This window comes from Gobius niger (genome assembly GCF_951799975.1).
Source record: "Gobius niger genome assembly, chromosome: 1".
Lineage (NCBI taxonomy): Eukaryota > Metazoa > Chordata > Actinopteri > Gobiiformes > Gobiidae > Gobius > Gobius niger.
This window is the reverse complement of record NC_136852.1, coordinates 22422695-22436471: the sequence shown is the minus strand read 5'-3', so window position 1 is coordinate 22436471 and position 13777 is coordinate 22422695. Positions and strand designations below refer to the sequence as shown.

At 40.6% G+C, this 13777-nt stretch overlaps 1 protein-coding gene across 2 annotated transcripts in view; it reads right to left on the bottom strand.

Annotated features, from left to right (window-relative positions):
- gdpd5b (glycerophosphodiester phosphodiesterase domain containing 5b) overlaps positions 1–10427 on the bottom strand; it is a 31441-nt gene extending 21014 nt beyond the window's left edge. For both annotated transcript variants that reach the window (XM_079557591.1, XM_079557592.1), the window contains exons 1-2: positions 9987–10427; positions 269–446 (exon numbers count right to left, since the gene is read on the bottom strand). In XM_079557591.1, the coding sequence (XP_079413717.1) occupies positions 269–385 (117 nt within the window). In that variant the 5' untranslated portion in view covers positions 386–446; positions 9987–10427. The remainder of the gene's footprint in view (positions 1–268; positions 447–9986) is intronic.
- Positions 10428–13777: the final 3350 nt, after the last annotated feature.

Below are 13777 nucleotides of genomic sequence, written 5' to 3'. Positions count from 1 at the left end.
ACACAGAATAGCATTAAATGTGAAAACCATGACACAATGACGGGCTTAATTGGGATTGGGACTACCCCAGGAAGAATCTCTAAAAAGAAAAACTAAATCAGGATTGTGTCATGTATCACCAGTTGGCAACTCAACGGACTTTAGAGATATATGGATTTTCCAAAAAGATAAAGACACAACATAAAAGAAAAAGAAAAAAAGAAAAAGGAAAGAACAAATAGTAGCAGCTTTAGTTTGATGCCCTGGTGCAGGTGTGGTCACAGCTTACCTTGGTGGTGTCATCGTGAGAGCGCTGGTAGCGTTTCCAGCGGCAGCCGTAGATCCCGGTGACGCACGACAAGCACAGCTGTCGCTCGTACACCTGCAGAGGCTGGTGTTTGACCATGTCCTTCAGTCAGTGCCCGAGCAGCCTCCAGACCACGAACATCCCACTGACCGAGACGACCCTGGGACAACAACAACAACAAAGAAGAAAATATCTTACAAATATTGTTGAGGTATGATGGAGCGTGCAGAGACCAACCAATAATGATTGTGAAGAAGTGTATAACCACTGAGCTGCATTTAAGAGCACTGAACTCTCAGGGACCTGATCATATTAGCATTTTCACCAGCCCAAGCCTATATGGGACAAAAAATAGAATTTCATTAATTCCATCCAAGTCTATTTCTTTGTCCTAAACAAGAGGTATTATTCATTCATCATTTACAGACACTAACCGTTACCGCACTGAAGTTTTTTTTTACTCAATAATTGTCCATGAGAGTAAATACTACGCTGACAGAAAAGACAAAGGGAGAGAGGGATATTGAACATCCAATTACACAATGGAGATCATTTTTTTCACTCAAACTTGGCTGTAAATACTGTTTAAGTGGCGCTAGCCCGCAGTTAGCTTTGCCCGTTAGCCTGTTAGCTTCTTCTTCGTGATTCCATTAGTGTGTATTGGTGGCTCTGACCAGGAGGCAGAAAAGTTGCAATTGTGGTTTTCTAGCCAGAGACACCAGGGGAGATGAAAGACCCCCAATCATCCCATTAACACTTGTATTACTCCCAGAGGGACTATGGAAAGGATTTATTAAGGTAAACAAGTTACTTAGTACTGCTTTAAGCCAAGACACTTCATAATCCTCCAGTTTGATTGCAAAAAAAACTCATTACACGTTGTTAACTCATCCCCAAAACTAAAAGCACACAATATTCCAATTTGTACAGCTGAACTCATTTGTGAAAATCCAGTTGATTCTCATTGTTGCCTTGCAAGGGATAGCATTGCATTGTAAGCCAAGTTAAATTAGGTACTTGTTATTCAGCTGCAGTTTCCAATGACGACCGATGAAAGGAGCAGGTTTCATCGATAAAGCTGAAAAAGTTAAATGACTTGAAACAGCCACATATTGAACACTGTGTTAAATGAATGATACCAAGAGAGTATATCACAGACAAGCTCCAGTCTGCCCAGACTTAAAGTCAGGAGCAGGAAAGACCCCTTGTGGACCTGATGTACTCTGGCATTTAAATCACAAAAAGGTCACAATCAAAACTTAACCTGCACAGGGAAAGCATTACAGGAAAGCAAGATCTGGGGACTAACTGTGTGTCCAGAAGAAATAGTCCAGTTTTAATAAAGCTTGCAATCAACACACAGCACAGAGACTGCCCTTGGCAGCCTTTGTGGCTCACTGAACAGTTGCTGATTCGGCTGAAATGATAATCATATTACAGTAGTGTAGTGTTGACTGTTCGCGCCACTTTGCGAAAACATGACCCAGCCTGTTGTGCTGCTCTTTCTGCTTCGAAATACACCTCAGAGCTTGTTATTGGCAAGCAAGACAATCGGCTGTGTAACAAAATCCAAAAGCAAGAGAAAATGAATCAATCACGTTTTTTATTCTTTGTGAGAGGCCTTTTTAACTTATTTGTTAGAGCGCACCTCCTCATAAACAGTGTTAAACACAGTTGCCTTAAAGTTGAGGTGTATTGTATTGTATTTAATATTTGTGGCTAAACATACAATGCGCAAGTACAAACTTATTTTAAAAAGCCAAAAAAAAAAGGATAAAATAGGACTATTAAAAGATAACTTTACACGGCCATGCAACCACTAGTCACTATAGCCCCTCACTGTAACCTCTGTGCATTATAAATAGGTTGTTATAAATGACATTATTCCCATTGAAGACTGCCTTTGCCCCCTGTGTTCCCACTGTGTGGAGATGATGGCCCCGGGACATGTGCGGTTGCTCTTAATAACAGGAAACATGGCCACGCTGCAGAGACTAATGAGACGCTGCCCAGAGCCTGAGACACTGATTACAGCAGGAAGAGTGCAGTTAACATCCACAACTGGCCTCCAACATCAGAAGAGAACGGGTCACATGTCCACCCCCTTTTAACACGCCCCGCAGACGAGGGCTAAAGAGGTAAAGGAAGACATGGACGAAGAGAGGCTTAATCATATAATTAAACTGGGGTCACACACCAGTGTCAGAGGGTTTAATCAAAAAGAACATCGAGGGCTTGGTCCCCAACATTTCTGTCTCACGTATCCCTTGAGTCTTTATTTAAACTCTGAAATTTGCCCCCTATCGCAAAGGGTGGGGCTGATTATTTAGAAATAAGAAAGAAATATGTTAGCAGTTAAAAGGGTTCATTATGTGTTCAAAATGAAGCATATTCTCAACTTGGAAAACATGGAAATAACTTTCTTTCTCTCAAAATAGAACATAATTTCATCTTCTTTTTTAATCTGAAATGCTCAAGTACCCCCTGATCTCCCCAGCGATCTCCCTACCCCTGGGTGGGAAACACTGATCAGGACAACAGTGGGTCAGTAGTTAGAGCAGTCATCCACAGTTTCCTTAACATTTGTTCACAAAGTAATATATGTCCCGGCATGCCAGCCCAGCCTTTCTGCAAAACAAGCTTGTTATTGGTGAGTTCATCAAGGCAGCGCTGCTCCGTGTTGTCACTTGTCAAATTATAACGTTCAGATCCCCCACAGGAACGGACTGGTTTGCATAGGAGGTTTCAACATGTTTTTAACCAGAAAAAGTTCCCACCCGAGTCAGAAATGTTTGGTTAATTGCCTCGAAATCTGATGAGTCGGGCAACAGAAAATCACCTCTCAACATAATGAGGCAGAGAGACGCTCAGGCCAAAGACTTGTCACCTTGAAGACTCATGCATTTTTCACTCGATTCAAATATGTCTCATCGCTGGGCCGTGTTAGCACGAAGGCAAATGTGCCAAGGATAATCCCTTTATCAGCACGATGTCTTACTGGAAACTCATCAGGGTGAAATGACCCAGCAGACATAATTAAGTCTTAAATAAATGGCAAAAAATTGGCAAAGCTATTAGTGCAGGCAGTGGCAAGTATAGTTTCTCACTCAGAATAATGCTAAGGCTATCAGCAATGCATGACAGCAAATAACCCCCTTTGTGTGCCGTTGCTGACGGAGACAGATCAGCAAGCAGATTGTGCATGTTATGCCACCGTGACACACCCAACATTTAACATCAAATCAATAAGGAAATGAAGGTTCAGAAATAGCTTGAAGTCGCAGCTTAATAGCAATCTGTCGATCAGGTAACTAAACAGACAATGTAGGAATTTTAAGTGCTTGCAACAAGTCAAGATATGCTATAATCCAAATCCTGCATGAATGGAGAGGGTTGCACCAGGAAGGGCATCTGACATCTATTCCAAATGTCCGAAATAAATGTAATCAATAAAAGCAAGACCTCAGCCAAGTCATGAAGACAGTGAACTTGATTGAAACCAAAATCTCAATTTCTGCTACATCGTTTCCTTTATCCCCAAACCGGTTCACAGCAGCCAAGGAAATGTTTCAGCATTTTCCATCAAAAACATTGTACCTTCCTTCTGACCGGGAAACTGGCTCAAGACAGACAGAACGCTTCACATTAAAATGACCTGAGAATAATTTCAGACTAATAATGTGCAGAGAAGCCGACAATAGCGCCTGATACAGCGTTTGAATGAGAGATGATTCGAAAAGGCAAGGTTAATTCTGTCCAATCATACGGTTCGCTCTGCAGTTTCTAAAGCAACTTCTGTTCAGACAAGTGCTTCTAATAAGTACCAACCAACATAGCACACATAACTTCTGCCATACTATGAGGAAAGCATAAAAAGTAGAACGATTGCTTCCATCCAATGAAAGGCTCACACAGTATGTCCACAAATGGAGTTGCTAGAAAATTATGGACATCTCTTCAGGACATCCCACAAGGCAATAGTGCAATAAAAATAATGGTAGATATAACATAGATTAATATCACTTCTAGAGCAAAGGTGTTTTGGTTTTGATAAAAGCAGCAGAAATGGTCAGTGTTATGAGGGCGGGACCTTACGCCAAAAAACATCCGTCACTTTCACTCACTTCCACTTATTACCTCGAGCACTGCTGCTGACCCAGGCCCTGATTTATATGACTCTGGGCTCTCCACTGTTGAGGGAGAAGATTTAGTGAACCCCCGCTCAGGACTTTGACATCAGTCTTCAGCACAGACCTCTCACTCTGCCCAGTCAGCTGCAGCCATTTCACTCTGACAGGGGATGAGATGTTTGGTTTGCACATCAGCTTCTTCTGTGGGTGTTTTCGAAACCAAAACAAAGCGGCAACTAGGCCTGTCACGATAATAAATAAATTTGAAGTTCGATTTTTCACTGAAGCAAATTGAGTTTCAATATATTTCATGTTTATTGCAGCTTGTGTGGTGTTTAAGGATATGATGATGCACTTTTAGAACAAAGGTTTACTGTCGTTTTTATGCCTGATTTTAAGAAAAACGTAAATTCAAGCTTTTTTTTAATAGCAGCCTTCTAAATATACTGTCAATGATAGCAGCTCATCATAAAGGTGGGTCCCATTTTCCTGCTTCTAACCTGTCAGATAGATGACAAAATGACACACAGCGAGAGGGGTGACCACCTGTGAAAACTGATCATAATCATTTGTCCTTTGTCCTTGATGTTCGTATTAAACCACTTATCATGACAATTTGATACATTCTTGACATTCGTGAAAAAACCTGAACCTGGCGAGTACAAAGTTAACTTTAATAAATGTAACCGGAATTGCATTTCCCATATTGTTGCGTTACAATAGCTTCACAGTGGGCGCTCGCTCACTGTGAACTTTGCCTTGACCCAACACAAATGATTCACTGCTCCACACACAGTTGTTGAGTGAGAGGTGCCCTTGCTAGAACATTCTGGCCTGACAAATTTTTCAAGGGCCGCTGCAAATGGGTTACATAAGGACTCTTGGGTGCTTGTATCCTTCACCTTCATGTTCGGGACATAGGAAGACTTCAAACTGAATAAAATGTAATAATCCTTTCAGATAAGACATTACCACTGAGAGGTTAACGATGCATCTCGTCATAGTGGCTTCTTTTAGTAAGAGGAATCTAAAACGGTTAAGTGCGAAGTCAAAACGTTATGCCTGATCATTACATTGGACAAACGTGGAGACTGGGACTATGAATTCACAGCTATTACAGGCCCGCCACTTCATCATGAAATTTCTGGGTCAGTGATGGTGTGAACTCCGCCGAAAATGTAATCAGTTTATTCGATTTTGAACAGCGGCGACCATTACTTCCAATTACTTTTATTACAGAAGCAAAACAAAGTCAGGGGAAATCCACCCACTCGTTTTCTGAGAGGATGGAACAACAAAGGTGGAAATGGGTCAAACGCTGCGTGGAAATATTACTCTCATTTTTCATGACGGATAAAAATAATCACAGGCTTGAAGCTACAAGGACTTCTCATGAGCTGCAAGGGCTGTTTTCTGAGCCAAAGGTGATTCAGTAGAGAGAGAAGCGCGGCGAACGGAGAACAGGCAGAATCTGACAAAGCAGGACGATGGTCACAGAATATAGAACAGCTATGAGGTGGGATTTGCCTCGAGGCAAGCTTCAAATGTCAAGCCTTGAAACCGCAGCCAAGAAAGATAGATTTCTCAGCTGTGTTTGGACAATAAAGTCAAGCTGTTGGGACTATAGGAAAAGTTGAGGTCTCCACACAGAGCTGCTGTTTGGAGAGATTCTGCCCCAGCTGTAGAGTAGTGCGCAGCCATTCTGTTAAGCCATTTTAAGTATTTGTCAAACCAAATCGCAGGAATGTGGCCATTTATATAGTCTGTCCACTTGTGTTTGTAAAGAAAACATTGACCTTTGAACATGAGGACAATTCATTTATGTTGCATCTTGATCATTGCAAAAAAGGAGAAAATGCCTTGGCATTGGTCAGAAGAGGTCAAGGTCTGTAGTTTATTCAGCTAACTTTAGAAAGCACGATTTATACGGTTACAAAAAGCTGTGATAACATATTTTTTTGATGGGAGGGGCTTCCAATATGGCAGCCTTAAACTGAGGACTTTTATGGGAGAACAATTGTCTGAATACTCCATGTAACATCTGCTGCTGGCTGATAAAACCATGAATAGACATGGCAGAGATAGTGCGCTGAAGAAAGTAATTGCCCGCTCTCTCCATAAGCCACATTTGAAGATCTTCATTCAGCTAGGTTTAAAATAAGACTGCTGTGTCCATATACAGGCATCTTATAAACTCCCATACTGTTTATCTGAAACTTGGTTATTACGTTGTCAAAATGCACATGGGTTTTGGTTTAGTCCACTAAACTGGATTAGATGTGATGAAGATTTCAGATAAAAAATATATTCAGGAGAACACTAAAGAATGTAAACTGGCGCGTGGTGCAGAGAAAGTTTTCATTTGTTTATTAATGACTAATCCATTATGCAGTTAACGATCTGCACAGGTTCAAAATGTCACACCCTAAACCAATCTCCAAATGTTGTAGAGTAAGTGCATTGTAGTTTGTACAGTAGTTTGAATACCCTAACACAATCCCTCCATGCAATGGTCAAAATACAATACTGTTTTGGCATGTAGGCGTCTTAATATCATCTGTCAGACCCTTGTGCTGTCTGCAGCCCCAGGGAAACACATGCTACTTCTGAGAGAAAAACGCAGCTTTTCTTTAGCTCAAATCAACATCAATTTCATAACAAGATTGCCAACTTCCCCAAGAAGCAATATCTGAAAGGTAAACTTTAATACAGTATGTCTAGACCGGAAAACAATATCACAGCACACAAAATAATAATAATAATACAATCGACTCAAGTTGAGGCTCAAGTGGTGGGAATTTCTAGCGTGAATGAGAGTAATAAGAGTGCGATTGTTATCCCACCAAAAAGCCATTGTTGCCGTTTTCAATGGAAGACCTGTATTTTCAAAAGACTTTGAAGAAAGCTCATGTAGCCATAACACAATGGTGGACTGTAGTCCCTAACATGTGGAGAATTACGTCAATTACACATTAGCCGCACACCTGCTCCAACTGCCTACCTCACGTTACTGGGTGAAAATGACTTATTTCTGACTGGATAGCACGGAAAACATGGGGCTTCTCAATGGTGATAGAGGAAGTTCGTAGTGTGTCCACAAATGTCAGGCATCCTTGACACAGAGGGGCATCGCTACAGACAAACAGCAGGGGCTCAGAGATAGCTCAGCTGGTGCCGAATCAAGCAAATTACACATGCTTTTGTGGTTCAAGAAACAGTCGATAAGTCAATAAAACAGTCATCATATTTATTGGAAATCAACAGGATGGTTATTATGACACACAACATTTTGTCTATTAGGCCACTTCTGATGTTTGGCTTTGACTTCCGGCGTTTCATTTAGCCTCACCGAGAACAAATAAGCCCCACCGATCATCATTTGCTGGTGACATGCAATTGAAACAGAGAAGATTCACTTTTGAAACCACAGGGGAAGAATCACGACTCCATTATGTTGACTGCCCCGTTCATCTTCGTGTGCTTCAAGGTCTCTTACGAAATGCCAAGCATCCAGCGCCGCCGCTAACAACCACAGCCCATAAAATCTCAATTAATCCACACCAAACATAAGGAGCTTTATGGGGACACAACTAATAGAGCGTGTACAATCCACAGTTTTACTACTACAAATTATAAAGCAAGGCGGGTGGAGTGTCTTGCCCAGGGACAGAGCGGCAGAACAGATGGATCTCCAACAAAACTGCACGCTTTATCTGTTGATTAAATGTCTCTTCTTCGGTTTTCTGTACCGTGGTGCAAGTGGAAGCGTATTCCAGCTACTCACGGTAAGCGGATAAGTCAGTCTTGTAAATATTTCACATTGTTTTAAATAATTTGCTCTACTTCACTGTTTTGGGTTTGCTATAGACTAGTCAAGTCAGCCCTCATAGTTTCATTGTCAATGCAGTAGCGACATTATTTCATTTTATTCAATTCATCTCAATAAAACGCATACCTGTATTTACGAGGCAACTTATTGACTTCAAATATGGCCCAGCCCTGCATCAACCTGACGAACAAATGCATTCTGTGCGGCAGTCCTCCAGTCTGCTGCACATAGTGAATCAATGTGGGATATCTTGCATGTTGTAATCTCATTTAAGGTGCAGTAAACAGACAAAAGGCACAACCAACAGTTACATAAGAAGGGCAAGGCAGGGTAAAGACGGCCGGCACACACAATCAATACACGTCTCAAATGAGCTGTATGCGGATACAAACACGAGACATGCTGCGTTCAAATTGGGTGCAATATCGGGGCAAGGCTTATCTAGGGGATGTAGGGATGTAGGAATGTGTAAGAACAGCCAAACAAAGCTGCCTGTTAGGTAGAGGACATTGGATATTCACCATTGAAAAGGTGGCAAAATTCTAGAGCTACACGATTTCGGAAATATATATGGTGTGATGGCATTTTTTTGTTATAGCCTCACAAGTGGATGATGGCAATTTGATCCAGTATGATAGAATTAGCAACTTTGTGCACGATTAAAACAAATGACTAGTTCATTATGACATGTTACGGTGTCAAGTGACTTCTTCTAAGCCACGACTTCAAACCAATTTGCTCATGGTGGTGCCATAAGAACCAGTGCCTACCAAAGCTATGGTACCAGCATGCCACGCTGGGCATCACAGAATCTGATTCATGGACTATGGCAAAATGAAAAATAACTGGGAGCTAGTGATTTGCAGTGAATAGAACAGCAAATATGAGCACTGGGCTTTGAGCCAGAAGAGTCTTAACCCTTTAAGATGATGTAGAATAAATCATCTGCACCTTTAACTTGATGTTTTCAAGCAGAACGAAGATAATGATAATGGTAAATCTTAGGTAAGCCAACAACTATTATTTTTAATATATCAATCCTCTCAGACATGTTAAGTGCTTTGAATAATTCAGTAAAAAAGACGCAGTAAACAAAGCGACCCCAAGCCTGTCTCGAGATGATAAAAGGTTTTATTTCCGAGGAATTGGGAAAAGTAAAATGACTATAGCTTTGTTCGGAGGTTCAGGATTAGTGCAACCATACTTCTGCTATCATAAACCATTATGAAATCAATGTTATCATCCAACCAAATATGTAGAAATCAGGCAACTGCAAAATTCAATTCCAGTGTGTCTAATTTTGTTTAGAGCACACATGGGGCAAGACACAGCCATGTTGAAGTGTATGAACCATGCCTGTTATGGCACCTGGCCCAATTTTCTACCACATATAACACAAACCATGCGTCATTGCCCCTGACTGTTCCAAATGTCTTGTGTTGTTAAGGGCTGCTTCATAATAGACCTCACACCGTCACAATACAACAGAATTCAATATTACCTGCTTTAGTCAATGGTTACTTTTAGACCAGTCATCAGTGTTGCAATAGTTGTAGAATAAAAATTAAAAAATGTTCACAGCCTGTCAGTGTGTAGTAAAACATTGTTGGTTACCATGGTGTCTCAGCCTACCTGTCAAGTTCGCCAGACTACATTAGCCTAATAAAACACGTCTGTTATCAAGAGATGGGCATAGCAACAGACTGCACAGGCAAGCAAATAAATATTCCAAGTAACTCACCTGTCCAAAGCTGGATAGGCTGCCCCTTTTTCTCTCCTCCCTGTCTGTCAGTCAGTCTGCTTCACCGGTGGCACAACGTGTTTGGTTTCCTCTCCCGAGCTGTACCCCCGCCCCCCCCAGACAAGAGTCAGTCAGGGACGACCCGACAGAAGCAGCGAAAACCAAAGGTAGATGGGTGGGCCCCGGTCCCGGCGGTGTCAAAATGCTGACAAGGCAAAACTTCTTGCGGAGAAAAACGAGAAACAAAAAACCGAGAAGCCGGTTAGGTTTTGGGGTTTTACGCACGGGACGGTTGAGCAGGCAGGCAAGCAGTTGGCTTAGTTCAGCAAAAATAAAGTCTAGCGTTATGATTAACTCTGGGGAAGGCTGTATTTAATCGGGCAAACGCGTGTGTCCTCGTATTGTTTTCTCTGAGCGCGTAGTAATTCAATGCATTGAGTAAGCGATGGGACGAGAGTGGCTCCGTTTTAACTCAGCCCCTTTCGTACAGTGAGGGAGTGCGTTCAAATACAATGGGAATTTAGAAACTACGGCCATAATAATATACTTTTAAATATTTTTGATATTGTTGATAATGGGCATGTCAATACTTGTGTTTAGACAGATATCCATAGTAACATTTATTGTTATTTTTAGATGTATAAGTGCGTAACTAGCAATTAACAAATAATGCAGTTGTTGTTTTTCCCATTTTTCATATTGCCTAGTAGACATGAAGGCAACAACGTGCACGTCCTTTGTCCACATGATGTAATTTAGTTGCTCTTTTTTTTTTTTTTTTTTTTTTCTTTTTTTTTTACCATAAAAGACTATTTTCAAAGTTTTGTTCGTAGATTAAAATGTTGAAAACAGGGCAGCATTTCCGTCGTCTTATTAAACAGTGAACAGTTTACCTTCTGAGCCATAGCATACCTGTGTCTTATTTATAAGTTGATCACAGTCTATTAATTCTGTAAATATGATGTTTTGATGAATAGCCTTGGCCTACTTCAATAACAAGCCTAAACTCTGTGATAAATAAATAAATGAACTCAAAGGGACTATGCTGTGTTGCCTTAGAAATATGGGGAGCGTTGCCCCTTGTTGGTAAATTGATATATCAAAATTCAATTATAGGGCATAAGCAGATCAAAAGCAAATCGATTAGTATGTCTGCCTCACTAACAAAACAACAATAGCAATAATAATAGTCCATAATAACATGAAGTAGACTATTTATCAACTTTAGCCTATTTATTTCTAACCAGTGAGCCGAAATTAGATGGGAAAATTGACAACGTGCAATAGTAAAGTGCAATTTGTCTTTCCTTTGCGCCTACATCTAAAAAAAAATTGCATAAGCCAGTAGAAAGAGCCCGTGTCTTGGGTGTCTGTAAGCCCTCAGACAATCATGAACAAAGAAATAGTTTTACAGTCATATGCTGTATGAAATTAATAAACTTGAGACATCACATAGATTTTTTTTCATTTTAATGAACCTAAAGCTCTATCTAGCTATTAATGGTAGGCATATACTGCTTATTGCAATAATACCACCAGGGGATTAGACCAAAGTCAAAGGCCTTATACCACATTTTATTTAAGATAAGATAAGATAAACCTTTATTGATCTCACAAAGGAGAAATTCACTTGTTACAGTCGGCGTTTTATTTCTATAGCAGTGGAATCATATTTATTATTTCTTTTGAAAAAGGCTTCATTAATTGTGAACTGGCTAGTTGTTGTTGTTTATTGTGACAGTATTACTCCCTGAAAGTTGGGAACCATGCTTAGAAACTTGAAACAAAAATTGAACAGGTATTTCTAATTAATTTCAAACTCAGTACATTTATACATGCTTGTTTTGAAGACAACGGTGCAGTGCTACTGAGCCACACTGACTTACAAAATAAGTAAACAAGTGAGTAAACAAAACAAAAAACAAACAGCTGTTTTACACAACACAATTATATTTTAGTTTACAAAAGGTCAGATCAACAGGCTTTTCAGATTTAAAATTGCATTTGAATACACATTTCACCAAATGATGTGATTTGTACATGAACCCTAAATCTGCCACTACCTCACACATCTCACCTCTGTGTGCACCAGCAGTCAGGACTTCCTGGCCCTGGCACTATCCCAGAGATCGGGGTGTTTGACCTGGGTTTCCCTCTTCTCTCGCTGCAGATTGGCATTCGTCATTGGGACAAGCTGCTGTGGCACATTTGATCTTAAAGGGCAGCCAGCGTCTACCAGCTGCAAGCATCAGACACAACCTCCATGAGCTCTGCTCAGTGGGTGAGGGAGGTATTTTGGTGACTAATGTTTCTTAAAGGGGAAATCAATATTTTCAAATTATGGCTCTATTAAGTAAAACATCCTCATTGTGTATTGCTGTACATGTGTGTATAGTAATCAGCCAATGTGTAACATATATGTTGTAAAATGCCTGTGTAGGCTCTCAGTTGTACAGGAGTTGTCCATCTTCAGTGGAAGTTCTTGAGTCATCATCTGTACTCTCAACATTACAGAGTACAGACGATGACTCAAGAACCTTCATCTAACATGGGTTGTCCATGAAAATAAAAAAAGAAGAAGAAATCAATCATTTCCGTTCCATTCAGCCCAAAGGTTCACAAATATGATCAGATTGTCAGCCTCAAACCAATTGCTATACAGAAAGACTATGCACCTTTTGACACTATGACCTGGGACTGCGAGGTAGGAGTTTGGTGTTCATTGCCATCTAGTGGAAAGTTGTCCCCAGTACAACTGAGGTCCGAGATACATTTCCAGTTCAGCTTAATATCACTGTATGTTATAGCAAAGACACACACACACAAAACGAGTTCACGGATGAGAGCAGTTGCATGGATTCATCCCCTCCACAATCATTTCCAACTTAAAACTGTACAATGAAGTACAATCTGCATATTTTTACTGCCAAAATGTAAAGGTTTGACTGAAACTTTTCTGGTGCGTTGCATCACTTTCCTTGTTCAGTGGAGTCTTTGAGCTCAGCATCACTTATGACTCAACAGCAGAGTTTGCAGTTTTGCTGTAGTGTTTGCAGCAAATACATTTTCTGGACTGCACACCCAATGGCGCCATCTACCCATGATTGTATATTGACCTATCAATGAAGACAAAATCAAAAGAAGATAGGATCAAAGTGATTTTTAACGTGAGACAAAAAATGAGGTCAGGGTTTACCCATCAAGTCCCAAGAGATCAGCTACAGAATATATGAATTATAAAGATTCAAAGAGAATACTATATTTGTTTTTAAGGTCATCCAAGTGTTTGCAATCTTTCAAGAAATTCCGATTAAATCTGGAGAATCACCACTCAAGGCTGAGGTGAGTGCAATAGTGTGCTGATGTTGCCTCATGTCCTCAAATGCATTGAGGAGTTCGAGTAATGCAAAAGCTCCACCCACTCTCCAAAAGCCTGCTCTGAAATGGACAAACACAAAATAGAGGAATAGTGTCTATAGACATACATTTTGCATTCCAGGCTACCCCCAAATGGATTACAATTTCAGAAAACTCTGAGGTCAGTTTGGTCCCAGACTTCCTGAAACACACAACACTATATTGTTTCTGTACAACTTTGATGCTTCATTTCCTTCCTACATTTATGCTCTGGGTTATATATTTTGGGCTCTGGGCTTTAGAAGTGTAGGTGAGTTGCAGGAACCCACATCATGGCCCTGATGTGAGGAATTTGAGGGTAAACTGCTGTTGTTGGGGGTGTTGTGACTTGTCAACATTGCCTCGAGGTAAAGGAGGGGCTTCTTTCCCTTCAA